This window comes from Aulonocara sp. 'chitande type north' Nkhata Bay, linkage group LG7 (assembly GCF_057382095.1).
Source record: "Aulonocara sp. 'chitande type north' Nkhata Bay isolate Kocher_YH1m ecotype deep benthic linkage group LG7, A_spYH_male_GT1.1, whole genome shotgun sequence".
Classification (NCBI taxonomy): Eukaryota; Metazoa; Chordata; class Actinopteri; order Cichliformes; family Cichlidae; genus Aulonocara; species Aulonocara sp. 'chitande type north' Nkhata Bay.
In genome coordinates this window covers 45,198,438-45,225,796 of record NC_141350.1, presented here as the reverse complement: position 1 = coordinate 45,225,796, position 27,359 = coordinate 45,198,438, and the positions used below count along the sequence as shown (strand labels likewise).

Genomic DNA, 27,359 nt, shown 5'->3' with positions numbered 1-27,359 from the left:
CCTGATCTTCTCAAATTTTCTCAGGAATTTACAGAGAACAGTCCAAACTGAAAAGCGAAATAAACATTTCCCTGGGTAAAAATGCCTTGTTGATTGCAGAAGTCAGAGGGGCGTGGCCATGCTGAAGGCAAGAGGAATTCTAAGCCAGTTTCTCAACCCAGCCCATCTGATATCAGTAACCACAACACATTCAAAGTCAATTAAAAGTCGCCTTTCTTGCCCGTTCCGATGCTCGCTTTCAACTTTGAAATGAGACCACTTGGACAACAGTAATGATAAATAATTGCAAATAGAGCACGTTTACAGAATTTAATGTCATTTTTATAGAGCACCTCTTATTTTAAGAAAAGATGGGCGAGACGATTTTTGAAACTAACTGCAAATTAAGCACACAATATTTAATATCTGTATTTTACCATTTTGATAAGACATATTTCAGTACTCCAAAACACTTTTATTAGACTGCCAACATGCTTACAAGTAGTAAATCCAGGTTAGTGGATCATAATTAAACATAACTCTGTGGCAAACGCAGAGTTCAGCAGGCCATCAAGGAAGAAGTGACGTGCATTTCTGCAGTGCAAAGATGCACAAATGATTTTCTCCTTAATCTACAGTCACACAAAGCGCCAGGAAAATCTTTGGTGATGTTCTCAGATGATTCTGACGCTTATCACCCAGTTCCTCGTGATGTCCTCCACACCATCAACCCTCTGTCCTCCTCACAGTTTCTTCCTCAGCTTGCCTTTCTTATGGCCACCCCTTCCAAAACCTGACTTTTTAACTTCTCCGAGCCACTTTTTGTTCTTGGAGCGGAGCTTCCTCATCCCTCCGCCCTGCAGGAACTGGTGCTTCTGCTTTTTCTTGCGCTGCTTCATGATCTGATCCTTTGTTTTCAGCTCCGAGCGTGCTTTGTGGTCACCGGAGCTCTGTACGTTTGGACCTCGTCGGCCACGGCCACGACCTGGGAGAGGCACGACACAACAAAGAGGTTGGAGGTTATAGCTCGCAAGGCTGGAAGAGGGACTTGAAGTATTTACCTTTAGAGTTGAGTTAAAACATGGTGGCTGATGGTCTATATTTAACATGTTTGTGCTATTCATTTTGATGCCTTCCTACCTCTTGCTGGCTTCCTGCCTCCTCCGCCTGTTTCTCCATCTGATCCAGATCCTGTATCATCAATCTTGTATTTTTTCTTCCACTCCTCATAACTGACATGTTGTCAAGTGATACAACATCTTCACAGTACAGCTTAATATTGTCATAGGAGTAGAGAAGAGGGTCATTGAGAGCAGCACACAGAGAAGCTTTTTGTTGGAAGGATACAAGTTCTTCCTGTTCTTCTTGTTACTGATAACCTGACCGCTGTCTGTTTTGATCTTCTTCTTCTGGTCTTCTTTTCCCGTTTCTCTCACAAAACGCTTCCTCTTACGGTCCCTAAAAAAAGAAGGGGGAAAAAAGACTTTAAATTATAGTTTGAAATGACCATTTGGTGGATACTGAGTCAAACATAGGGAAATTTGTACCATTTCATCATTTTCTTCTGCTGGTTAAGGCGATCGCCTTCATCTCCCATGAGATCAAGGACAGCTGAAGAGGCCTGCTGTTCAAAAGCACTGCCCTCTCCACCGAGACTCAACCTGTCGACGCATAACACAGGACAAAACAGCATAAAACACAAAGCCATTCACATTTTTTAAAGAAACAGATGCAACAGTTTAATGCCTCACCCTCTCTCAGAGTCAAAGTCTTTAGGTCTGTAAGGGATATAATACTCTTCATCTTTGCCTGACTGCCTCTTTTTCTTGGTCTTTGGTCGCTCTTCGCCATCTTCCTGCTGACCTCTTCTTTTACCACCTACCACCTCTGAAAACACCCCCTGGTGGAAATAGAAAGAATTACATGGTACAAAGTGACAAAGCATGATACAGAGATCCTACTATCTTCCTCTTCTAGTTTGTATACAACATCATCTACATCAAAACTGCACTTTATTTTGCTTCTTCTTCATCAGACAGCACAAACAACTTTCTCATTTTGACTCAAATATTGGTTTTGAATGAAAATTCTGCAACAATCCTGGGTGTTTATTCAACTTGTGAGCAGGTTTTCTAATCCACCGTACGATTATTATTGACACTAGTACATGTTCGTGCTGCTGGCAAACTAATACACTCAAGAACATATAGCAAAGCAAAAAAGTGAAAAGTAGGTCTTGCCTACATAAATAAACATAAGACAGTTGTGAAACTTTGACATAGTAACATCTGCAGTAATATTTACACCTGTGATGACATCTCACCAGCATTAGCCTTATTTTGAAACCAAGATTGTTTACACAGACTTTGTAATTGCAGAGAAATGCTCCATTTATTTTGGTCATTTCATTTTTGAGCAGGAAGCTCACCTTTCTTGTTATAGCCTTTAGACGAATAGAGAGTTTTCCAATTAAATACATATTCTTTAAATAATGTTCCCTCTTATAAAAAGTAGGATAATTTAAAAAAAAATTTAAAAAAATGTATTATACCTCTATTACTTAGAAAAAAAACTGTTTTTTTTCTGTTGTCTGTTATATAACGTTAGTGATGCTCGTTTCAATTCATTTCTTAATCAGCTAAACAGGTCAGTTAAGAAACAGTCAAATATTAAGTTAAATTTGAAAACGGTTTAAAAAAAAATATCTCCATTCCAAAATGTCACATGACAATCTCATTGGCTCACGGAGTTATGATGTCACCACACGATCCTTTGAAGTTTTTCCTTAAACAGGGGTGACACACAGCAGTTTTTTAGTTCGTGTCTTCGCAGCATTTGTGTTTGCAGCCTTCACGCGTTCACCACAGAAACTTTTGGAAACCTTTTCGTTGTTGTCGTGTACAACCTTCAACATGTATCCAACAAGACACCAACCAAGGCAAAAAGATTACGCCGCTTCTCCTTCCTGTCGTGGCCAGCCAAGTGACCTCTTAGCCGTCCAAAGGGCATTACATGACAGTAGGAAGGAAAACTACCATCTCCAGAATAAAATTCAACAGATTGAAGAAGAGAAACTTCAACTGGAGGAGAAGTGTAGACAGATGGAAGCGCAAAATAAGAACCTGGAAGAAAGACAAAAACGCCAGCCCGACATAAATATTATTAATGAGGGTTGGGGAATCAAGTTTGGACAAGCCCGAGAGCAGATTGTCTTCCTAATTAAGGAAAACAAGCAAAAGAGCGTGGAACTAAAGGAGATGTCCAACCAGCTTAAAGACAGCAAAGCTACTGTTGAGAAGACAGAATGGGATCTCCAATATATGGACCAAATGAATCGGCTGCTCCAAACAAACTTCGATGAAGCTGTGAAAAAAAATGAAGAAATCCTCCAACAGAAGGAAGAACAGGAGAAAAAGCAAAGAGACATGGAGCACAAACTCAAAGTCACGGAGGAAAAATACAGAATGCTGAAAGAGAAGGTGGATGATACTCTGCGCCAAAATAAAGACCTTCTTCACGAGAAAAAGCAACTAGAAGGGGAAAAAGAAAAACTGGACAAACAATGCTCGCACATGCAGAAAAGGATGGAGCAAATGGCGAGAAACAACTCCGAGCTCACTAAGGGGATATTGTTGGAATACAACAACTTGAAGCGCAAACACACTGAAATGCAGGCGCAAAAGCAAGAACAAGACAACATACATGACGACCTGCAGCGTACGCTCCAAGATATCCACAAAAGAAATGAGGAGCTACAAGACATGTACAAAGAAGTACAACAAAGAAACGCAGACATGCACAAGGACAAGATAATGCAGGAGGAAACATCCAAAGAGCTCAGGGAAAAGCTTGAAGAAAAACAAGCAACGTTGGAAGAGGTGGAGAAAACGTGCAAGAAGCTTGAGAAACAAAACAAAGAAACCATCGATGAGTTGAGAACCCTCATCCTGGAAAAAAAAGCTCTTGTAGAAAACTGCATGAAAAAGAAGAACAAACGCTTCCGCTGGCCCTGGAGGAGGAACTCTACTGCTTCCTCAGCAGGTGTAGCCTCGTTTTGCTCCACCTCTGTTCACCTCCCCAACCAGTCCCGGCAGTTGACTGTCCCCTCCTGAGCCTGGTTCTGCCGGAGGTTTCTGCCCGTTTAAAGGCAGTTTTTCCTCCCCACTGTCGCCTAGTGCGTGCTCAGAGGGGATTGTTGGGGTTTTCTCTCCTCTACCTTGTTTCATTATTTACTTAACTTTTTGTGCTTACTTCATTTTACCTTGTTTCATTATTTACTTAACTTTTTGTGCTTACTTCATTTTACCTTGTTTCATTATTTACTTAACTTTTTGTTCTTACTTCATTTTACCTTGTTTCATTATTTACTTGTTGACGTTTTGTTCTTACTTCATTTTACCTTGTTTCATTATTTACTTCTTAACATTTTGTTCTTACTTCATTTTACCTTGTTTCATTATTTACTTGTTAACGTTTTGTTCTTACTTCATTTTACCTTGTTTCATTATTTACTTGTTAACGTTTTGTTCTTACTTCATTTTACCTTGTTTCATTATTTACTTGTTAACGTTTTGTTCTTACTTCATTTTACCTTGTTTCATTATTTACTTGTTTAACTTTTTCTTTTTCAACTTATTCATAAAACAATAAACCAATTGAATTTATCCTTTGAGTATTTTTCATCTTTTCATCTATAACTTTTTCAAACATTCATATCTGTCGTTTATCTTCTTCTTGAAACCTCATAAATGGTGAAGGAAAAATCCTGGAACATGGTTTGAAACACTGAAATTGTTTCAGCTGAAACCGGCAAAGTCATACGTACGTGTGTGTGTGTGTGTGTGTGTGTGTGTGTGTGTGTGTGTGTGTGTGTGTGTGTGTGTGTGTGTGTGTTACTCTGTACATGAAACAACTTTGTAGAAAACCATTTTCCTGTCGAAACATTAGCAAACACAAACAAAGTGTTATTAACAAACGAATTACTAATATCCCTCTCTATGATAGTGATTTATTTTCTTACGGGATTAAAACTGTAAATTTTACCAAACTAAAGAAAGTAATACAAAGTAATAAAACTTTTTATCATTTAGTTAAGATCCAACATCCATTCTTTTCATAGTTGGTTGCTACCACCAGAGGGCGACATGGAGTACTTTTACCCATGTAGAGAAACATAAACGCTCATATATTACACTTCTTCTTTTACCACCTACCACTTCTGAAAACACCCCCTGGTGGAAATGGAAAGAATTACATGGTACAAAGTGACAAAGCATGATACAGAGATCCTACTATCTTCCTCTTCTAGTTTGTATACAACATCATCTACATCAAAACTGCACTTTATTTTGCTTCTTCTTCATCAGACAGCACAAACAACTTTCTCATTTTGACTCAAATATTGGTTTTGAATGAAAATGATGAAACAATCCTGGGTGTTTATTCAACTTGTGAGCAGGTTTTCTAATCCACCGTACTATTATTATTGACACTAGTACATGTTCGTGCTGCTGGCAAACTAATACACTCAAGAACATATAGCAAAGCAAAAAAGTGAAAAGTAGGTCTTGCCTACATAAATAAACATAAGACAGTTGTGAAACTTTGACATAGTAACATCTGCAGTAATATTTACACCTGTGATGACATCTCACCAGCATTAGCCTTATTTTGAAACCAAGATTGTTTACACAGAGTTTGTAATTGCAGAGAAATGCTCCATTTATTTTGGTCATTTCATTTTTGAGCAGGAAGCTCACCTTTCTTGTTATAGCCTTTAGACGAATAGAGAGTTTTCCAATTAAATACATATTCTTTAAATAATGTTCCCTCTTATAAAAAGTAGGATAATTTAAAAAAAATTTTTAAAAAATGTATTATACCTCTATTACTTAGAAAAAAAACTGTTTTTTTTCTGTTGTCTGTTATATAACGTTAGTGATGCTCGTTTCAATTCATTTCTTAATCAGCTAAACAGGTCAGTTAAGAAACAGTCAAATATTAAGTTAAATTTGAAAACGGTTTAAAAAAAAATATCTCCATTCCAAAATGTCACATGACAATCTCATTGGCTCACGGAGTTATGATGTCACTACACGATCCTTTGAAGTTTTTCCTTAAACAGGGGTGACACACAGCAGTTTTTTAGTTCGTGTCCTTGCAGCATTTGTGTTTGCAGCCTTCACACGTTCACCACAGAAACTTTTGGAAACCTTTTCGTTGTTGTCGTGTACAACCTTCAACATGTATCCAACAAGACACCAACCAAGGCAAAAAGATTACGCCGCTTCTCCTTCCTGTCGTGGCCGGCCAATTTCCCCAAATGACCTCTTAGCCGTCCAAAGGGCATTACATGACAGTAAGAAGGAAAACTACCATCTCCAGAATAAAATTCAACAGATTGAAGAAGAGAAACTTCAACTGGAGGAGAAGTGTAGACAGATGGAAGCGCAAAATAAGAACCTGGAAGAAAGACAAAAACGCCAGCCCGACATAAATATTATTAATGAGGGTTGGGGAATCAAGTTTGGACAAGCCCGAGAGCAGATTGTCTTCCTAATTAAGGAAAACAAGCAAAAGAGCGTGGAACTAAAGGAGATGTCCAACCAGCTTAAAGACAGCAAAGCTACTGTTGAGAAGACAGAATGGGATCTCCAATATATGGACCAAATGAATCGGCTGCTCCAAACAAACTTCGATGAAGCTGTGAAAAAAAATAAAGAAATCCTCCAACAGAAAGAAGAACAGGAGAAAAGGCAAAGAGACATGGAGCACAAACTCAAAGTCACGGAGGAAAAATACAGAATGCTGAAAGAGAAGGTGGATGATACTCTGCGCCAAAATAAAGACCTTCTTCACGAGAAAAAGCAACTAGAAGGGGAAAAAGAAAAACTGGACAAACAATGCTCGCACATGCAGAAAAGGATGGAGCAAATGGCGAGAAACAACTCCGAGCTCACTAAGGGGATATTGTTGGAATACAACAACTTGAAGCGCAAACACACTGAAATGCAGGCGCAAAAGCAAGAACAAGACAACATACATGACGACCTGCAGCGTACGCTCCAAGATATCCACAAAAGAAATGAGGAGCTACAAGACATGTACAAAGAAGTACAACAAAGAAACGCAGACATGCACAAGGACAAGATAATGCAGGAGGAAACATCCAAAGAGCTCAGGGAAAAGCTTGAAGAAAAACAAGCAACGTTGGAAGAGGTGGAGAAAACGTGCAAGAAGCTTGAGAAACAAAACAAAGAAACCATCGATGAGTTGAGAACCCTCATCCTGGAAAAAAAAGCTCTTGTAGAAAACTGCATGAAAAAGAAGAACAAACGCTTCCGCTGGCCCTGGAGGAGGAACTCTACTGCTTCCTCAGCAGGTGTAGCCTCGTCTTGCTCCACCTCTGTTCACCTCCCCAACCAGTCCCGGCAGTTGACTGTCCCCTCCTGAGCCTGGTTCTGCCGGAGGTTTCTGCCCGTTTAAAGGCAGTTTTTCCTCCCCACTGTCGCCTAGTGCGTGCTCAGAGGGGATTGTTGGGGTTTTCTCTCCTCTACCTTGTTTCATTATTTACTTAACTTTTTGTGCTTACTTCATTTTACCTTGTTTCATTATTTACTTAACTTTTTGTTCTTACTTCATTTTACCTTGTTTCATTATTTACTTGTTAACGTTTTGTTCTTACTTCATTTTACCTTGTTTCATTATTTACTTAACTTTTTGTGCTTACTTCATTTTACCTTGTTTCATTATTTACTTGTTGACGTTTTGTTCTTACTTCATTTTACCTTGTTTCATTATTTACTTCTTAACATTTTGTTCTTACTTCATTTTACCTTGTTTCATTATTTACTTGTTAACGTTTTGTTCTTACTTCATTTTACCTTGTTTCATTATTTACTTGTTTAACTTTTTCTTTTTCAACTTATTCATAAAACAATAAACCAATTGAATTTATCCTTTGAGTATTTTTCATCTTTTCATCTATAACTTTTTCAAACATTCATATCTGTCGTTTATCTTCTTCTTGAAACCTCATAAATGGTGAAGGAAAAATCCTGGAACATGGTTTGAAACACTGAAATTGTTTCAGCTGAAACCGGCAAAGTCATACGTACGTGTGTGTGTGTGTGTGTGTGTGTGTGTGTGTGTGTGTGTGTGTGTGTGTGTGTTACTCTGTACATGAAACAACTTTGTAGAAAACCATTTTCCTGTCGAAACATTAGCAAACACAAACAAAGTGTTATTAACAAACGAATTACTAATATCCCTCTCTATGATAGTGATTTATTTTCTTACGGGATTAAAACTGTAAATTTTACCAAACTAAAGAAAGTAATACAAAGTAATAAAACTTTTTATCATTTAGTTAAGATCCAACATCCATTCTTTTCATAGTTGGTTGCTACCACCAGAGGGCGACATGGAGTACTTTTACCCATGTAGAGAAACATAAACGCTCATATATTACACACGCACCAACATTTTACTGTCTATTACTACATCAGTCTGTTTACATTAAACTGATATTGATAAATAAACTCACAAATATAGCTTCATGAATTTGGTAACGTCCTGTAAGTCATATCGTCAAATGCTTTTGTTCCAAAATAAAAAGGCTGTTGAAATAATGATTGGTGTGGTTTTTACAGGTGAATGAGCAGCAGAATAACTACAGAGAATCTGTGAATACATGAATGACCTTTTGTAATATGCCTTTAGCCTATTAGTGCCCTGAAAGAGTGGAGATTTTACCTATTTTAGCAAAATGATCTACAAACTGTATGGGTGAATATAGGAGCTTGTTAACAGGTTAGCATGTCCAACTAACAGACAGGAAAATGAGCTATGTATTTTTTAGATATCATGTTATCAGCTGACCACTGAAAGCTCTTTCTGCATATATCTTCTACACGTTCTGTCTCTTGTCACGTGTGTGTTTATATTTAAATCATGTATGTTGATTATTTAAATATGCTTTTTCATTCATTTTTAAAAAATGTCAACAGCTGTCGTTTACAGATTCATTGTTTACTATATGCTATATATATATATGAACATGAACAAAACTGAAAACACTGGGTCACCGACCCAGGAACCCTGACAATATGTATTTTACCTGGTTAATGTGTGTGGCGGGGCGTGGTCTGCAGCGCCGCTGCAGGGGAGGCGGACGCACCTGAGCGGCACCCGCGATCACGCCTCGGCGCCTTAACGTCTGTGCTCTCTATGCTGTTGTGTTGGTATGTGTCGGGCTGTGAGCTTTAACACCGGCTGTATGCATACAGCAACCGTGTGTGAAAAGTGGTCAATAAAGAGAAGCTGTAAAGCGTGTTCATGGAAACATCGTTGGGTCTGCCGTGATATGTTTACAATGGGACTTCTGCTCCTGAATCTCTGCGCACAGCGTCTGCAAATCGGAGCTGTATGAAGTCACTTTCATCTTTACGCAGGACTGTAAGCTGTCATCTGTGAGGCGTGAGCGGTGTTTGTTTTTAACATAGTTCACGGTGGAGCTGCTGACATAATGTGGATCCGAAGATTGATAATTAGCCTACCTGGGGTTGAAAGTCTCGATAAATGCACGGCGTTTCGGCGGGTATATCGGCTTCCGCAAGTGTGACGCTTATTTTGAGCGTTCAAAAACTAATAGAATATAATTTTATATTTATATTTCATTTCAATATCACAGTAATCTTCCAATTTAGAACTACAAGTTAAAAAAGAACTAACACAAATAAAATACACTTCAGCTAATTACTTAAAAAAATAATTTATTTTCCCAAACCACGCAGAGCCGCACTAAAAGGACTAAAGAGCCGCAGGTTGCTGACCCCTGCACTAACCTATTCAGCTGCTTGTGAATGCAAATATCTAATCAGCCAATCACATGCCAGAAAAAAAAAAGGGTGATTTAAGTGACTTTGAAGGCAGCATTGCTGTTGGTGACAGATGGGCTGTTTTACGTTTTTCAGACACTCCTGATCTTCTCAAATTTTCTCAGGAATTTACAGAGAACAGTCCAAACTGAAAAGCGAAATAAACATTTCCCTGGGTAAAAATGCCTTGTTGATTGCAGAAGTCAGAGGGGCGTGGCCATGCTGAAGGCAAGAGGAATTCTAAGCCAGTTTCTCAACCCAGCCCATCTGATATCAGTAACCACAACACATTCAAAGTCAATTAAAAGTCGCCTTTCTTGCCCGTTCCGATGCTCGCTTTCAACTTTGAAATGAGACCACTTGGACAACAGTAATGATAAATAATTGCAAATAGAGCACGTTTACAGAATTTAATGTCATTTTTATAGAGCACCTCTTATTTTAAGAAAAGATGGGCGAGACGATTTTTGAAACTAACTGCAAATTAAGCACACAATATTTAATATCTGTATTTTACCATTTTGATAAGACATATTTCAGTACTCCAAAACACTTTTATTAGACTGCCAACATGCTTACAAGTAGTAAATCCAGGTTAGTGGATCATAATTAAACATAACTCTGTGGCAAACGCAGAGTTCAGCAGGCCATCAAGGAAGAAGTGACGTGCATTTCTGCAGTGCAAAGATGCACAAATGATTTTCTCCTTAATCTACAGTCACACAAAGCGCCAGGAAAATCTTTGGTGATGTTCTCAGATGATTCTGACGCTTATCACCCAGTTCCTCGTGATGTCCTCCACACCATCAACCCTCTGTCCTCCTCACAGTTTCTTCCTCAGCTTGCCTTTCTTATGGCCACCCCTTCCAAAACCTGACTTTTTAACTTCTCCGAGCCACTTTTTGTTCTTGGAGCGGAGCTTCCTCATCCCTCCGCCCTGCAGGAACTGGTGCTTCTGCTTTTTCTTGCGCTGCTTCATGATCTGATCCTTTGTTTTCAGCTCCGAGCGTGCTTTGTGGTCACCGGAGCTCTGTACGTTTGGACCTCGTCGGCCACGGCCACGACCTGGGAGAGGCACGACACAACAAAGAGGTTGGAGGTTATAGCTCGCAAGGCTGGAAGAGGGACTTGAAGTATTTACCTTTAGAGTTGAGTTAAAACATGGTGGCTGATGTTCTATATTTAACAGGCAGACATGTTTGTGCTATTCATTTTGATGCCTTCCTACCTCTTGCTGGCTTCCTGCCTCCTCCGCCTGTTTCTCCATCTGATCCAGATCCTGTATCATCAATCTTGTATTTTTTCCTTCACTCCTCATAACTGACATGTTGTCAAGTGATACAACATCTTCACAGTACAGCTTAATATTGTCATAGGAGTAGAGAAGAGGGTCATTGAGAGCAGCACACAGAGAAGCTTTTTGTTGGAAGGATACAAGTTCTTCCTGTTCTTCTTGTTACTGATAACCTGACCGCTGTCTGTTTTGATCTTCTTCTTCTGGTCTTCTTTTCCCGTTTCTCTCACAAAACGCTTCCTCTTACGGTCCCTAAAAAAAGAAGGGGGAAAAAAGACTTTAAATTATAGTTTGAAATGACCATTTGGTGGATACTGAGTCAAACATAGGGAAATTTGTACCATTTCATCATTTTCTTCTGCTGGTTAAGGCGATCGCCTTCATCTCCCATGAGATCAAGGACAGCTGAAGAGGCCTGCTGTTCAAAAGCACTGCCCTCTCCACCGAGACTCAACCTGTCGATGCATAACACAGGACAAAACAGCATAAAACACAAAGCCATTCACATTTTTTAAAGAAACAGATGCAACAGTTTAATGCCTCACCCTCTCTCAGAGTCAAAGTCTTTAGGTCTGTAAGGGATATAATACTCTTCATCTTTGCCTGACTGCCTCTTTTTCTTGGTCTTTGGTCGCTCTTCGCCATCTTCCTGCTGACCTCTTCTTTTACCACCTACCACCTCTGAAAACACCCCCTGGTGGAAATAGAAAGAATTACATGGTACAAAGTGACAAAGCATGATACAGAGATCCTACTATCTTCCTCTTCTAGTTTGTATACAACATCATCTACATCAAAACTGCACTTTATTTTGCTTCTTCTTCATCAGACAGCACAAACAACTTTCTCATTTTGACTCAAATATTGGTTTTGAATGAAAATGATGAAACAATCCTGGGTGTTTATTCAACTTGTGAGCAGGTTTTCTAATCCACCGTACTATTATTATTGACACTAGTACATGTTCGTGCTGCTGGCAAACTAATACACTCAAGAACATATAGCAAAGCAAAAAAGTGAAAAGTAGGTCTTGCCTACATAAATAAACATAAGACAGTTGTGAAACTTTGACATAGTAACATCTGCAGTAATATTTACACCTGTGATGACATCTCACCAGCATTAGCCTTATTTTGAAACCAAGATTGTTTACACAGAGTTTGTAATTGCAGAGAAATGCTCCATTTATTTTGGTCATTTCATTTTTGAGCAGGAAGCTCACCTTTCTTGTTATAGCCTTTAGACGAATAGAGAGTTTTCCAATTAAATACATATTCTTTAAATAATGTTCCCTCTTATAAAAAGTAGGATAATTAAAAAAAAAATTTTAAAAAATGTATTATACCTCTATTACTTAGAAAAAAAAACTGTTTTTTTTCTGTTGTCTGTTATATAACGTTAGTGATGCTCGTTTCAATTCATTTCTTAATCAGTTAAACAGGTCAGTTAAGAAACAGTCAAATATTAAGTTAAATTTGAAAACGGTTTAAAAAAAAATATCCCCATTCCAAAATGTCACATGACAATCTCATTGGCTCACGGAGTTATGATGTCACTACACGATCCTTTGAAGTTTTTCCTTAAACAGGGGTGACACACAGCAGTTTTTTAGTTCGTGTCTTCGCAGCATTTGTGTTTGCAGCCTTCACACGTTCACCACAGAAACTTTTGGAAACCTTTTCAGAGTTGTCGTGTACAACCTTCAACATGTATCCAACAAGACACCAACCAAGGCAAAAAGATTACGCCGCTTCTCCTTCCTGTCGTGGCCGGCCAATTTCCCCAAATGACCTCTTAGCCGTCCAAAGGGCATTACATGACAGTAAGAAGGAAAACTACCACCTCCAGAATAAAATTCAACAGATTGAAGAAGAGAAACTTCAACTGGAGGAGAAGTGTAGACAGATGGAAGCGCAAAATAAGAACCTGGAAGAAAGACAAAAACGCCAGCCCGACATAAATATTATTAATGAGGGTTGGGGAATCAAGTTTGGACAAGCCCGAGAGCAGATTGTCTTCCTAATTAAGGAAAACAAGCAAAAGAGCGTGGAACTAAAGGAGATGTCCAACCAGCTTAAAGACAGCAAAGCTACTGTTGAGAAGACAGAATGGGATCTCCAATATATGGACCAAATGAATCGGCTGCTCCAAACAAACTTCGATGAAGCTGTGAAAAAAAATAAAGAAATCCTCCAACAGAAGGAAGAACAGGAGAAAAGGCAAAGAGACATGGAGCACAAACTCAAAGTCACGGAGGAAAAATACAGAATGCTGAAAGAGAAGGTGGATGATACTCTGCGCCAAAATAAAGACCACCTTCACGAGAAAAAGCAACTAGAAGGGGAAAAAGAAAAACTGGACAAACAATGCTCGCACATGCAGAAAAGGATGGAGCAAATGGCGAGAAACAACTCCGAGCTCACTAAGGGGATATTGTTGGAATACAACAACTTGAAGCGCAAACACACTGAAATGCAGGCGCAAAAGCAAGAACAAGACAACATACATGACGACCTGCAGCGTACGCTCCAAGATATCCACAAAAGAAATGAGGAGCTACAAGACATGTACAAAGAAGTACAACAGAGAAACGCAGACATGCACAAGGACAAGATAATGCAGGAGGAAACATCCAAAGAGCTCAGGGAAAAGCTTGAAGAAAAACAAGCAACGTTGGAAGAGGTGGAGAAAACGTGCAAGAAGCTTGAGAAACAAAACAAAGAAACCATCGATGAGTTGAGAACCCTCATCCTGGAAAAAAAAGCTCTTGTAGAAAACTGCATGAAAAAGAAGAACAAACGCTTCCGCTGGCCCTGGAGGAGGAACTCTACTGCTTCCTCAGCAGGTGTAGCCTCGTCTTGCTCCACCTCTGTTCACCACCCCAACCAGTCCCGGCAGTTGACTGTCCCCTCCTGAGCCTGGTTCTGCCGGAGGTTTCTGCCCGTTTAAAGGCAGTTTTTCCTCCCCACTGTCGCCTAGTGCGTGCTCAGAGGGGATTGTTGGGGTTTTCTCTCCTCTACCTTGTTTCATTATTTACTTAACTTTTTGTGCTTACTTCATTTTACCTTGTTTCATTATTTACTTAACTTTTTGTTCTTACTTCATTTTACCTTGTTTCATTATTTACTTAACTTTTTGTTCTTACTTCATTTTACCTTGTTTCATTATTTACTTGTTAACGTTTTGTTCTTACTTCATTTTACCTTGTTTCATTATTTACTTAACTTTTTGTGCTTACTTCATTTTACCTTGTTTCATTATTTACTTGTTGACGTTTTGTTCTTACTTCATTTTACCTTGTTTCATTATTTACTTCTTAACATTTTGTTCTTACTTCATTTTACCTTGTTTCATTATTTACTTGTTAACGTTTTGTTCTTACTTCATTTTACCTTGTTTCATTATTTACTTGTTAACGTTTTGTTCTTACTTCATTTTACCTTGTTTCATTATTTACTTGTTTAACTTTTTCTTTTTCAACTTATTCATAAAACAATAAACCAATTGAATTTATCCTTTGAGTATTTTTCATCTTTTCATCTATAACTTTTTCAAACATTCATATCTGTCGTTTATCTTCTTCTTGAAACCTCATAAATGGTGAAGGAAAAATCCTGGAACATGGTTTGAAACACTGAAATTGTTTCAGCTGAAACCGGCAAAGTCATACGTACGTGTGTGTGTGTGTGTGTGTGTGTGTGTGTGTGTGTGTGTGTGTGTGTGTGTGTTACTCTGTACATGAAACAACTTTGTAGAAAACCATTTTCCTGTCGAAACATTAGCAAACACAAACAAAGTGTTATTAACAAACGAATTACTAATATCCCTCTCTATGATAGTGATTTATTTTCTTACGGGATTAAAACTGTAAATTTTACCAAACTAAAGAAAGTAATACAAAGTAATAAAACTTTTTATCATTTAGTTAAGATCCAACATCCATTCTTTTCATAGTTGGTTGCTACCACCAGAGGGCGACATGGAGTACTTTTACCCATGTAGAGAAACATAAACGCTCATATATTACACACGCACCAACATTTTACTGTCTATTACTACATCAGTCTGTTTACATTAAACTGATATTGATAAATAAACTCACAAATATAGCTTCATGAATTTGGTAACGTCCTGTAAGTCATATCGTCAAATGCTTTTGTTCCAAAATAAAAAGGCTGTTGAAATAATGATTGGTGTGGTTTTTACAGGTGAATGAGCAGCAGAATAACTACAGAGAATCTGTGAATACATGAATGACCTTTTGTAATATGCCTTTAGCCTATTAGTGCCCTGAAAGAGTGGAGATTTTACCTATTTTAGCAAAATGATCTACAAACTGTATGGGTGAATATAGGAGCTTGTTAACAGGTTAGCATGTCCAACTAACAGACAGGAAAATGAGCTATGTATTTTTTAGATATCATGTTATCAGCTGACCACTGAAAGCTCTTTCTGCATATATCTTCTACACGTTCTGTCTCTTGTCACGTGTGTGTTTATATTTAAATCATGTATGTTGATTATTTAAATATGCTTTTTCATTCATTTTTAAAAAATGTCAACAGCTGTCGTTTACAGATTCATTGTTTACTATATGCTATATATATATATGAACATGAACAAAACTGAAAACACTGGGTCACCGACCCAGGAACCCTGACAATATGTATTTTACCTGGTTAATGTGTGTGGCGGGGCGTGGTCTGCAGCGCCGCTGCAGGGGAGGCGGACGCACCTGAGCGGCACCCGCGATCACGCCTCGGCGCCTTAACGTCTGTGCTCTCTATGCTGTTGTGTTGGTATGTGTCGGGCTGTGAGCTTTAACACCGGCTGTATGCATACAGCAACCGTGTGTGAAAAGTGGTCAATAAAGAGAAGCTGTAAAGCGTGTTCATGGAAACATCGTTGGGTCTGCCGTGATATGTTTACAATGGGACTTCTGCTCCTGAATCTCTGCGCACAGCGTCTGCAAATCGGAGCTGTATGAAGTCACTTTCATCTTTACGCAGGACTGTAAGCTGTCATCTGTGAGGCGTGAGCGGTGTTTGTTTTTAACATAGTTCACGGTGGAGCTGCTGACATAATGTGGATCCGAAGATTGATAATTAGCCTACCTGGGGTTGAAAGTCTCGATAAATGCACGGCGTTTCGGCGGGTATATCGGCTTCCGCAAGTGTGACGCTTATTTTGAGCGTTCAAAAACTAATAGAATATAATTTTATATTTATATTTCATTTCAATATCACAGTAATCTTCCAATTTAGAACTACAAGTTAAAAAAGAACTAACACAAATAAAATACACTTCAGCTAATTACTTAAAAAAATAATTTATTTTCCCAAACCACGCAGAGCCGCACTAAAAGGACTAAAGAGCCGCAGGTTGCTGACCCCTGCACTAACCTATTCAGCTGCTTGTGAATGCAAATATCTAATCAGCCAATCACATGCCAGAAAAAAAAAAGGGTGATTTAAGTGACTTTGAAGGCAGCATTGCTGTTGGTGACAGATGGGCTGTTTTACGTTTTTCAGACACTCCTGATCTTCTCAAATTTTCTCAGGAATTTACAGAGAACAGTCCAAACTGAAAAGCGAAATAAACATTTCCCTGGGTAAAAATGCCTTGTTGATTGCAGAAGTCAGAGGGGCGTGGCCATGCTGAAGGCAAGAGGAATTCTAAGCCAGTTTCTCAACCCAGCCCATCTGATATCAGTAACCACAACACATTCAAAGTCAATTAAAAGTCGCCTTTCTTGCCCGTTCCGATGCTCGCTTTCAACTTTGAAATGAGACCACTTGGACAACAGTAATGATAAATAATTGCAAATAGAGCACGTTTACAGAATTTAATGTCATTTTTATAGAGCACCTCTTATTTTAAGAAAAGATGGGCGAGACGATTTTTGAAACTAACTGCAAATTAAGCACACAATATTTAATATCTGTATTTTACCATTTTGATAAGACATATTTCAGTACTCCAAAACACTTTTATTAGACTGCCAACATGCTTACAAGTAGTAAATCCAGGTTAGTGGATCATAATTAAACATAACTCTGTGGCAAACGCAGAGTTCAGCAGGCCATCAAGGAAGAAGTGACGTGCATTTCTGCAGTGCAAAGATGCACAAATGATTTTCTCCTTAATCTACAGTCACACAAAGCGCCAGGAAAATCTTTGGTGATGTTCTCAGATGATTCTGACGCTTATCACCCAGTTCCTCGTGATGTCCTCCACACCATCAACCCTCTGTCCTCCTCACAGTTTCTTCCTCAGCTTGCCTTTCTTATGGCCACCCCTTCCAAAACCTGACTTTTTAACTTCTCCGAGCCACTTTTTGTTCTTGGAGCGGAGCTTCCTCATCCCTCCGCCCTGCAGGAACTGGTGCTTCTGCTTTTTCTTGCGCTGCTTCATGATCTGATCCTTTGTTTTCAGCTCCGAGCGTGCTTTGTGGTCACCGGAGCTCTGTACGTTTGGACCTCGTCGGCCACGGCCACGACCTGGGAGAGGCACGACACAACAAAGAGGTTGGAGGTTATAGCTCGCAAGGCTGGAAGAGGGACTTGAAGTATTTACCTTTAGAGTTGAGTTAAAACATGGTGGCTGATGTTCTATATTTAACAGGCAGACATGTTTGTGCTATTCATTTTGATGCCTTCCTACCTCTTGCTGGCTTCCTGCCTCCTCCGCCTGTTTCTCCATCTGATCCAGATCCTGTATCATCAATCTTGTATTTTTTCCTTCACTCCTCATAACTGACATGTTGTCAAGTGATACAACATCTTCACAGTACAGCTTAATATTGTCATAGGAGTAGAGAAGAGAGTCATTGAGAGCAGCACACAGAGAAGCTTTTTGTTGGAAGGATACAAGTTCTTCCTGTTCTTCTTGTTACTGATAACCTGACCGCTGTCTGTTTTGATCTTCTTCTTCTGGTCTTCTTTTCCCGTTTCTCTCACAAAACGCTTCCTCTTACGGTCCCTAAAAAAAGAAGGGGGAAAAAAGACTTTAAATTATAGTTTGAAATGACCATTTGGTGGATACTGAGTCAAACATAGGGAAATTTGTACCATTTCATCATTTTCTTCTGCTGGTTAAGGCGATCGCCTTCATCTCCCATGAGATCAAGGACAGCTGAAGAGGCCTGCTGTTCAAAAGCACTGCCCTCTCCACCGAGACTCAACCTGTCGATGCATAACACAGGACAAAACAGCATAAAACACAAAGCCATTCACATTTTTTAAAGAAACAGATGCAACAGTTTAATGCCTCACCCTCTCTCAGAGTCAAAGTCTTTAGGTCTGTAAGGGATATAATACTCTTCATCTTTGCCTGACTGCCTCTTTTTCTTGGTCTTTGGTCGCTCTTCGCCATCTTCCTGCTGACCTCTTCTTTTACCACCTACCACCTCTGAAAACACCCCCTGGTGGAAATAGAAAGAATTACATGGTACAAAGTGACAAAGCATGATACAGAGATCCTACTATCTTCCTCTTCTAGTTTGTATACAACATCATCTACATCAAAACTGCACTTTATTTTGCTTCTTCTTCATCAGACAGCACAAACAACTTTCTCATTTTGACTCAAATATTGGTTTTGAATGAAAATGATGAAACAATCCTGGGTGTTTATTCAACTTGTGAGCAGGTTTTCTAATCCACCGTACTATTATTATTGACACTAGTACATGTTCGTGCTGCTGGCAAACTAATACACTCAAGAACATATAGCAAAGCAAAAAAGTGAAAAGTAGGTCTTGCCTACATAAATAAACATAAGACAGTTGTGAAACTTTGACATAGTAACATCTGCAGTAATATTTACACCTGTGATGACATCTCACCAGCATTAGCCTTATTTTGAAACCAAGATTGTTTACACAGAGTTTGTAATTGCAGAGAAATGCTCCATTTATTTTGGTCATTTCATTTTTGAGCAGGAAGCTCACCTTTCTTGTTATAGCCTTTAGACGAATAGAGAGTTTTCCAATTAAATACATATTCTTTAAATAATGTTCCCTCTTATAAAAAGTAGGATAATTAAAAAAAAATTTTTTAAAAATGTATTATACCTCTATTACTTAGAAAAAAAAACTGTTTTTTTTCTGTTGTCTGTTATATAACGTTAGTGATGCTCGTTTCAATTCATTTCTTAATCAGCTAAACAGGTCAGTTAAGAAACAGTCAAATATTAAGTTAAATTTGAAAACGGTTTAAAAAAAAATATCCCCATTCCAAAATGTCACATGACAATCTCATTGGCTCACGGAGTTATGATGTCACTACACGATCCTTTGAAGTTTTTCCTTAAACAGGGGTGACACACAGCAGTTTTTTAGTTCGTGTCTTCGCAGCATTTGTGTTTGCAGCCTTCACACGTTCACCACAGAAACTTTTGGAAACCTTTTCAGAGTTGTCGTGTACAACCTTCAACATGTATCCAACAAGACACCAACCAAGGCAAAAAGATTACGCCGCTTCTCCTTCCTGTCGTGGCCGGCCAATTTCCCCAAATGACCTCTTAGCCGTCCAAAGGGCATTACATGACAGTAAGAAGGAAAACTACCACCTCCAGAATAAAATTCAACAGATTGAAGAAGAGAAACTTCAACTGGAGGAGAAGTGTAGACAGATGGAAGCGCAAAATAAGAACCTGGAAGAAAGACAAAAACGCCAGCCCGACATAAATATTATTAATGAGGGTTGGGGAATCAAGTTTGGACAAGCCCGAGAGCAGATTGTCTTCCTAATTAAGGAAAACAAGCAAAAGAGCGTGGAACTAAAGGAGATGTCCAACCAGCTTAAAGACAGCAAAGCTACTGTTGAGAAGACAGAATGGGATCTCCAATATATGGACCAAATGAATCGGCTGCTCCAAACAAACTTCGATGAAGCTGTGAAAAAAAATAAAGAAATCCTCCAACAGAAGGAAGAACAGGAGAAAAGGCAAAGAGACATGGAGCACAAACTCAAAGTCACGGAGGAAAAATACAGAATGCTGAAAGAGAAGGTGGATGATACTCTGCGCCAAAATAAAGACCTTCTTCACGAGAAAAAGCAACTAGAAGGGGAAAAAGAAAAACTGGACAAACAATGCTCGCACATGCAGAAAAGGATGGAGCAAATGGCGAGAAACAACTCCGAGCTCACTAAGGGGATATTGTTGGAATACAACAACTTGAAGCGCAAACACACTGAAATGCAGGCGCAAAAGCAAGAACAAGACAACATACATGACGACCTGCAGCGTACGCTCCAAGATATCCACAAAAGAAATGAGGAGCTACAAGACATGTACAAAGAAGTACAACAGAGAAACGCAGACATGCACAAGGACAAGATAATGCAGGAGGAAACATCCAAAGAGCTCAGGGAAAAGCTTGAAGAAAAACAAGCAACGTTGGAAGAGGTGGAGAAAACGTGCAAGAAGCTTGAGAAACAAAACAAAGAAACCATCGATGAGTTGAGAACCCTCATCCTGGAAAAAAAAGCTCTTGTAGAAAACTGCATGAAAAAGAAGAACAAACGCTTCCGCTGGCCCTGGAGGAGGAACTCTACTGCTTCCTCAGCAGGTGTAGCCTCGTCTTGCTCCACCTCTGTTCACCTCCCCAACCAGTCCCGGCAGTTGACTGTCCCCTCCTGAGCCTGGTTCTGCCGGAGGTTTCTGCCCGTTTAAAGGCAGTTTTTCCTCCCCACTGTCGCCTAGTGCGTGCTCAGAGGGGATTGTTGGGGTTTTCTCTCCTCTACCTTGTTTCAATATTTACTTAACTTTTTGTGCTTACTTCATTTTACCTTGTTTCATTATTTACTTGTTAACGTTTTGTTCTTACTTCATTTTACCTTGTTTCATTATTTACTTGTTGACGTTTTGTTCTTACTTCATTTTACCTTGTTTCATTATTTACTTGTTAACGTTTTGTTCTTACTTCATTTTACCTTGTTTCATTATTTACTTGTTAACGTTTTGTTCTTACTTCATTTTACCTTGTTTCATTATTTACTTGTTAACGTTTTGTTCTTACTTCATTTTACCTTGTTTCATTATTTACTTGTTTAACTTTTTCTTTTTCAACTTATTCATAAAACAATAAACCAATTGAATTTATCCTTTGAGTATTTTTCATCTTTTCATCTATAACTTTTTCAAACATTCATATCTGTCGTTTATCTTCTTCTTGAAACCTCATAAATGGTGAAGGAAAAATCCTGGAACATGGTTTGAAACACTGAAATTGTTTCAGCTGAAACCGGCAAAGTCATACGTGTGTGTGTGTGTGTGTGTGTGTGTGTGTGTGTGTGTGTGTGTGTGTGTGTGTGTGTGTGTGTGTGTGTGTGTGTGTGTGTTACTCTGTACATGAAACAACTTTGTAGAAAACCATTTTCCTGTCGAAACATTAGCAAACACAAACAAAGTGTTATTAACAAACGAATTACTAATATCCCTCTCTATGATAGTGATTTATTTTCTTACGGGATTAAAACTGTAAATTTTACCAAACTAAAGAAAGTAATACAAAGTAATAAAACTTTTTATCATTTAGTTAAGATCCAACATCCATTCTTTTCATAGTTGGTTGCTACCACCAGAGGGCGACATGGAGTACTTTTACCCATGTAGAGAAACATAAACGCTCATATATTACACTTCTTCTTTTACCACCTACCACCTCTGAAAACACCCCCTGGTGGAAATAGAAAGAATTACATGGTACAAAGTGACAAAGCATGATACAGAGATCCTACTATCTTCCTCTTCTAGTTTGTATACAACATCATCTACATCAAAACTGCACTTTATTTTGCTTCTTCTTCATCAGACAGCACAAACAACTTTCTCATTTTGACTCAAATATTGGTTTTGAATGAAAATGATGAAACAATCCTGGGTGTTTATTCAACTTGTGAGCAGGTTTTCTAATCCACCGTACTATTATTATTGACACTAGTACATGTTCGTGCTGCTGGCAAACTAATACACTCAAGAACATATAGCAAAGCAAAAAAGTGAAAAGTAGGTCTTGCCTACATAAATAAACATAAGACAGTTGTGAAACTTTGACATAGTAACATCTGCAGTAATATTTACACCTGTGATGACATCTCACCAGCATTAGCCTTATTTTGAAACCAAGATTGTTTACACAGACTTTGTAATTGCAGAGAAATGCTCCATTTATTTTGGTCATTTCATTTTTGAGCAGGAAGCTCACCTTTCTTGTTATAGCCTTTAGACGAATAGAGAGTTTTCCAATTAAATACATATTCTTTAAATAATGTTCCCTCTTATAAAAAGTAGGATAATTAAAAAAAAAATTTTAAAAAATGTATTATACCTCTATTACTTAGAAAAAAAAACTGTTTTTTTTCTGTTGTCTGTTATATAACGTTAGTGATGCTCGTTTCAATTCATTTCTTAATCAGCTAAACAGGTCAGTTAAGAAACAGTCAAATATTAAGTTAAATTTGAAAACGGTTTAAAAAAAAATATCCCCATTCCAAAATGTCACATGACAATCTCATTGGCTCACGGAGTTATGATGTCACTACACGATCCTTTGAAGTTTTTCCTTAAACAGGGGTGACACACAGCAGTTTTTTAGTTCGTGTCTTCGCAGCATTTGTGTTTGCAGCCTTCACACGTTCACCACAGAAACTTTTGGAAACCTTTTCAGAGTTGTCGTGTACAACCTTCAACATGTATCCAACAAGACACCAACCAAGGCAAAAAGATTACGCCGCTTCTCCTTCCTGTCGTGGCCGGCCAATTTCCCCAAATGACCTCTTAGCCGTCCAAAGGGCATTACATGACAGTAAGAAGGAAAACTACCACCTCCAGAATAAAATTCAACAGATTGAAGAAGAGAAACTTCAACTGGAGGAGAAGTGTAGACAGATGGAAGCGCAAAATAAGAACCTGGAAGAAAGACAAAAACGCCAGCCCGACATAAATATTATTAATGAGGGTTGGGGAATCAAGTTTGGACAAGCCCGAGAGCAGATTGTCTTCCTAATTAAGGAAAACAAGCAAAAGAGCGTGGAACTAAAGGAGATGTCCAACCAGCTTAAAGACAGCAAAGCTACTGTTGAGAAGACAGAATGGGATCTCCAATATATGGACCAAATGAATCGGCTGCTCCAAACAAACTTCGATGAAGCTGTGAAAAAAAATAAAGAAATCCTCCAACAGAAGGAAGAACAGGAGAAAAGGCAAAGAGACATGGAGCACAAACTCAAAGTCACGGAGGAAAAATACAGAATGCTGAAAGAGAAGGTGGATGATACTCTGCGCCAAAATAAAGACCACCTTCACGAGAAAAAGCAACTAGAAGGGGAAAAAGAAAAACTGGACAAACAATGCTCGCACATGCAGAAAAGGATGGAGCAAATGGCGAGAAACAACTCCGAGCTCACTAAGGGGATATTGTTGGAATACAACAACTTGAAGCGCAAACACACTGAAATGCAGGCGCAAAAGCAAGAACAAGACAACATACATGACGACCTGCAGCGTACGCTCCAAGATATCCACAAAAGAAATGAGGAGCTACAAGACATGTACAAAGAAGTACAACAGAGAAACGCAGACATGCACAAGGACAAGATAATGCAGGAGGAAACATCCAAAGAGCTCAGGGAAAAGCTTGAAGAAAAACAAGCAACGTTGGAAGAGGTGGAGAAAACGTGCAAGAAGCTTGAGAAACAAAACAAAGAAACCATCGATGAGTTGAGAACCCTCATCCTGGAAAAAAAAGCTCTTGTAGAAAACTGCATGAAAAAGAAGAACAAACGCTTCCGCTGGCCCTGGAGGAGGAACTCTACTGCTTCCTCAGCAGGTGTAGCCTCGTCTTGCTCCACCTCTGTTCACCTCCCCAACCAGTCCCGGCAGTTGACTGTCCCCTCCTGAGCCTGGTTCTGCCGGAGGTTTCTGCCCGTTTAAAGGCAGTTTTTCCTCCCCACTGTCGCCTAGTGCGTGCTCAGAGGGGATTGTTGGGGTTTTCTCTCCTCTACCTTGTTTCATTATTTACTTGTTGACGTTTTGTTCTTACTTCATTTTACCTTGTTTCATTATTTACTTGTTAACGTTTTGTTCTTACTTCATTTTACCTTGTTTCATTATTTACTTGTTAACGTTTTGTTCTTACTTCATTTTACCTTGTTTCATTATTTACTTGTTAACGTTTTGTTCTTACTTCATTTTACCTTGTTTCATTATTTACTTGTTTAACTTTTTCTTTTTCAACTTATTCATAAAACAATAAACCAATTGAATTTATCCTTTGAGTATTTTTCATCTTTTCATCTATAACTTTTTCAAACATTCATATCTGTCGTTTATCTTCTTCTTGAAACCTCATAAATGGTGAAGGAAAAATCCTGGAACATGGTTTGAAACACTGAAATTGTTTCAGCTGAAACCGGCAAAGTCATACGTGTGTGTGTGTGTGTGTGTGTGTGTGTGTGTGTGTGTGTGTGTGTGTGTGTGTGTGTGTTACTCTGTACATGAAACAACTTTGTAGAAAACCATTTTCCTGTCGAAACATTAGCAAACACAAACAAAGTGTTATTAACAAACGAATTACTAATATCCCTCTCTATGATAGTGATTTATTTTCTTACGGGATTAAAACTGTAAATTTTACCAAACTAAAGAAAGTAATACAAAGTAATAAAACTTTTTATCATTTAGTTAAGATCCAACATCCATTCTTTTCATAGTTGGTTGCTACCACCAGAGGGCGACATGGAGTACTTTTACCCATGTAGAGAAACATAAACGCTCATATATTACACTTCTTCTTTTACCACCTACCACCTCTGAAAACACCCCCTGGTGGAAATAGAAAGAATTACATGGTACAAAGTGACAAAGCATGATACAGAGATCCTACTATCTTCCTCTTCTAGTTTGTATACAACATCATCTACATCAAAACTGCACTTTATTTTGCTTCTTCTTCATCAGACAGCACAAACAACTTTCTCATTTTGACTCAAATATTGGTTTTGAATGAAAATGATGAAACAATCCTGGGTGTTTATTCAACTTGTGAGCAGGTTTTCTAATCCACCGTACTATTATTATTGACACTAGTACATGTTCGTGCTGCTGGCAAACTAATACACTCAAGAACATATAGCAAAGCAAAAAAGTGAAAAGTAGGTCTTGCCTACATAAATAAACATAAGACAGTTGTGAAACTTTGACATAGTAACATCTGCAGTAATATTTACACCTGTGATGACATCTCACCAGCATTAGCCTTATTTTGAAACCAAGATTGTTTACACAGACTTTGTAATTGCAGAGAAATGCTCCATTTATTTTGGTCATTTCATTTTTGAGCAGGAAGCTCACCTTTCTTGTTATAGCCTTTAGACGAATAGAGAGTTTTCCAATTAAATACATATTCTTTAAATAATGTTCCCTCTTATAAAAAGTAGGATAATTAAAAAAAAAATTTTAAAAAATGTATTATACCTCTATTACTTAGAAAAAAAAACTGTTTTTTTTCTGTTGTCTGTTATATAACGTTAGTGATGCTCGTTTCAATTCATTTCTTAATCAGCTAAACAGGTCAGTTAAGAAACAGTCAAATATTAAGTTAAATTTGAAAACGGTTTAAAAAAAAATATCCCCATTCCAAAATGTCACATGACAATCTCATTGGCTCACGGAGTTATGATGTCACTACACGATCCTTTGAAGTTTTTCCTTAAACAGGGGTGACACACAGCAGTTTTTTAGTTCGTGTCTTCGCAGCATTTGTGTTTGCAGCCTTCACGCGTTCACCACAGAAACTTTTGGAAACCTTTTCGTTGTTGTCGTGTACAACCTTCAACATGTATCCAACAAGACACCAACCAAGGCAAAAAGATTACGCCGCTTCTCCTTCCTGTCGTGGCCGGCCAATTTCCCCAAATGACCTCTTAGCCGTCCAAAGGGCATTACATGACAGTAAGAAGGAAAACTACCATCTCCAGAATAAAATTCAACAGATTGAAGAAGAGAAACTTCAACTGGAGGAGAAGTGTAGACAGATGGAAGCGCAAAATAAGAACCTGGAAGAAAGACAAAAACGCCAGCCCGACATAAATATTATTAATGAGGGTTGGGGAATCAAGTTTGGACAAGCCCGAGAGCAGATTGTCTTCCTAATTAAGGAAAACAAGCAAAAGAGCGTGGAACTAAAGGAGATGTCCAACCAGCTTAAAGACAGCAAAGCTACTGTTGAGAAGACAGAATGGGATCTCCAATATATGGACCAAATGAATCGGCTGCTCCAAACAAACTTCGATGAAGCTGTGAAAAAAAATAAAGAAATCCTCCAACAGAAGGAAGAACAGGAGAAAAGGCAAAGAGACATGGAGCACAAACTCAAAGTCACGGAGGAAAAATACAGAATGCTGAAAGAGAAGGTGGATGATACTCTGCGCCAAAACAAAGACCTTCTTCACGAGAAAAAGCAACTAGAAGGGGAAAAAGAAAAACTGGACAAACAATGCTCGCACATGCAGAAAAGGATGGAGCAAATGGCAAGAAACAACTCCGAGCTCACTAAGGGGATATTGTTGGAATACAACAACTTGAAGCGCAAACACACTGAAATGCAGGCGCAAAAGCAAGAACAAGACAACATACATGACGACCTGCAGCGTACGCTCCAAGATATCCACAAAAGAAATGAGGAGCTACAAGACATGTACAAAGAAGTACAACAAAGAAACGCAGACATGCACAAGGACAAGATAATGCAGGAGGAAACATCCAAAGAGCTCAGGGAAAAGCTTGAAGAAAAACAAGCAACGTTGGAAGAGGTGGAGAAAACGTGCAAGAAGCTTGAGAAACAAAACAAAGAAACCATCGATGAGTTGAGAACCCTCATCCTGGAAAAAAAAGCTCTTGTAGAAAACTGCATGAAAAAGAAGAACAAACGCTTCCGCTGGCCCTGGAGGAGGAACTCTACTGCTTCCTCAGCAGGTGTAGCCTCGTCTTGCTCCACCTCTGTTCACCTCCCCAACCAGTCCCGGCAGTTGACTGTCCCCTCCTGAGCCTGGTTCTGCCGGAGGTTTCTGCCCGTTTAAAGGCAGTTTTTCCTCCCCACTGTCGCCTAGTGCGTGCTCAGAGGGGATTGTTGGGGTTTTCTCTCCTCTACCTTGTTTCATTATTTACTTAACTTTTTGTGCTTACTTCATTTTACCTTGTTT

At 38.7% G+C, this 27,359-nt stretch overlaps 4 protein-coding genes across 4 annotated transcripts; 3 read left to right on the top strand and 1 right to left on the bottom strand.

The window, feature by feature from the left end:
• Positions 1 to 579: 579 nt before the first annotated feature.
• LOC147325944 (ATP-dependent RNA helicase DDX54-like) lies at positions 580 to 1,924 on the bottom strand. Its single transcript, XM_086302546.1, has 5 exons — positions 1,731 to 1,924; positions 1,527 to 1,640; positions 1,327 to 1,437; positions 1,120 to 1,211; positions 580 to 964 (listed from the first exon to the last, which is right to left on the bottom strand). The coding sequence occupies exons 1-5, from the start codon at positions 1,922 to 1,924 to the stop codon at positions 723 to 725; spliced, it is 753 nt and encodes a 250-aa protein (XP_086158672.1). The 3' UTR covers positions 580 to 722.
• A 4,208-nt stretch (positions 1,925 to 6,132) lies between these two features.
• Positions 6,133 to 7,431, top strand: LOC147325943 (uncharacterized). The gene has a single exon (XM_086302545.1). The coding sequence runs from the start codon at positions 6,223 to 6,225 to the stop codon at positions 7,429 to 7,431; it is 1,209 nt and encodes a 402-aa protein (XP_086158671.1). The 5' UTR covers positions 6,133 to 6,222.
• Positions 7,432 to 19,466: 12,035 nt separating this feature from the next.
• LOC147325942 (uncharacterized) lies at positions 19,467 to 20,796 on the top strand. The gene has a single exon (XM_086302544.1). It carries the CDS (start codon positions 19,588 to 19,590, stop codon positions 20,794 to 20,796), a length of 1,209 nt encoding a protein of 402 aa, XP_086158670.1. The 5' UTR covers positions 19,467 to 19,587.
• A 5,198-nt stretch (positions 20,797 to 25,994) lies between these two features.
• LOC147325941 (uncharacterized) lies at positions 25,995 to 27,203 on the top strand. Its single transcript, XM_086302543.1, has one exon. It carries the CDS (start codon positions 25,995 to 25,997, stop codon positions 27,201 to 27,203), a length of 1,209 nt encoding a protein of 402 aa, XP_086158669.1.
• Positions 27,204 to 27,359: the final 156 nt, after the last annotated feature.

Coding starts and splice junctions, on each gene's coding strand:
- LOC147325941 (XM_086302543.1), top strand. CDS start 25,995: ATGTATCCAACAAGACACCAACCAAGGCAAAAAGATTACGCCGCTTCT.
- LOC147325943 (XM_086302545.1), top strand. CDS start 6,223: ATGTATCCAACAAGACACCAACCAAGGCAAAAAGATTACGCCGCTTCT.
- LOC147325942 (XM_086302544.1), top strand. CDS start 19,588: ATGTATCCAACAAGACACCAACCAAGGCAAAAAGATTACGCCGCTTCT.
- LOC147325944 (XM_086302546.1), bottom strand. CDS start 1,924: ATGCTTTGTCACTTTGTACCATGTAATTCTTTCTATTTCCACCAGGGG. Junction 1,438..1,526: donor CAGAAGAAAATGATGAAATG/GTACAAATTTCC, acceptor TTCTTTTTTTAG/GGACCGTAAGAGGAAGCGTT. Junction 965..1,119: donor AGGCAGGAAGCCAGCAAGAG/GTAGGAAGGCAT, acceptor TGCCTCTCCCAG/GTCGTGGCCGTGGCCGACGA.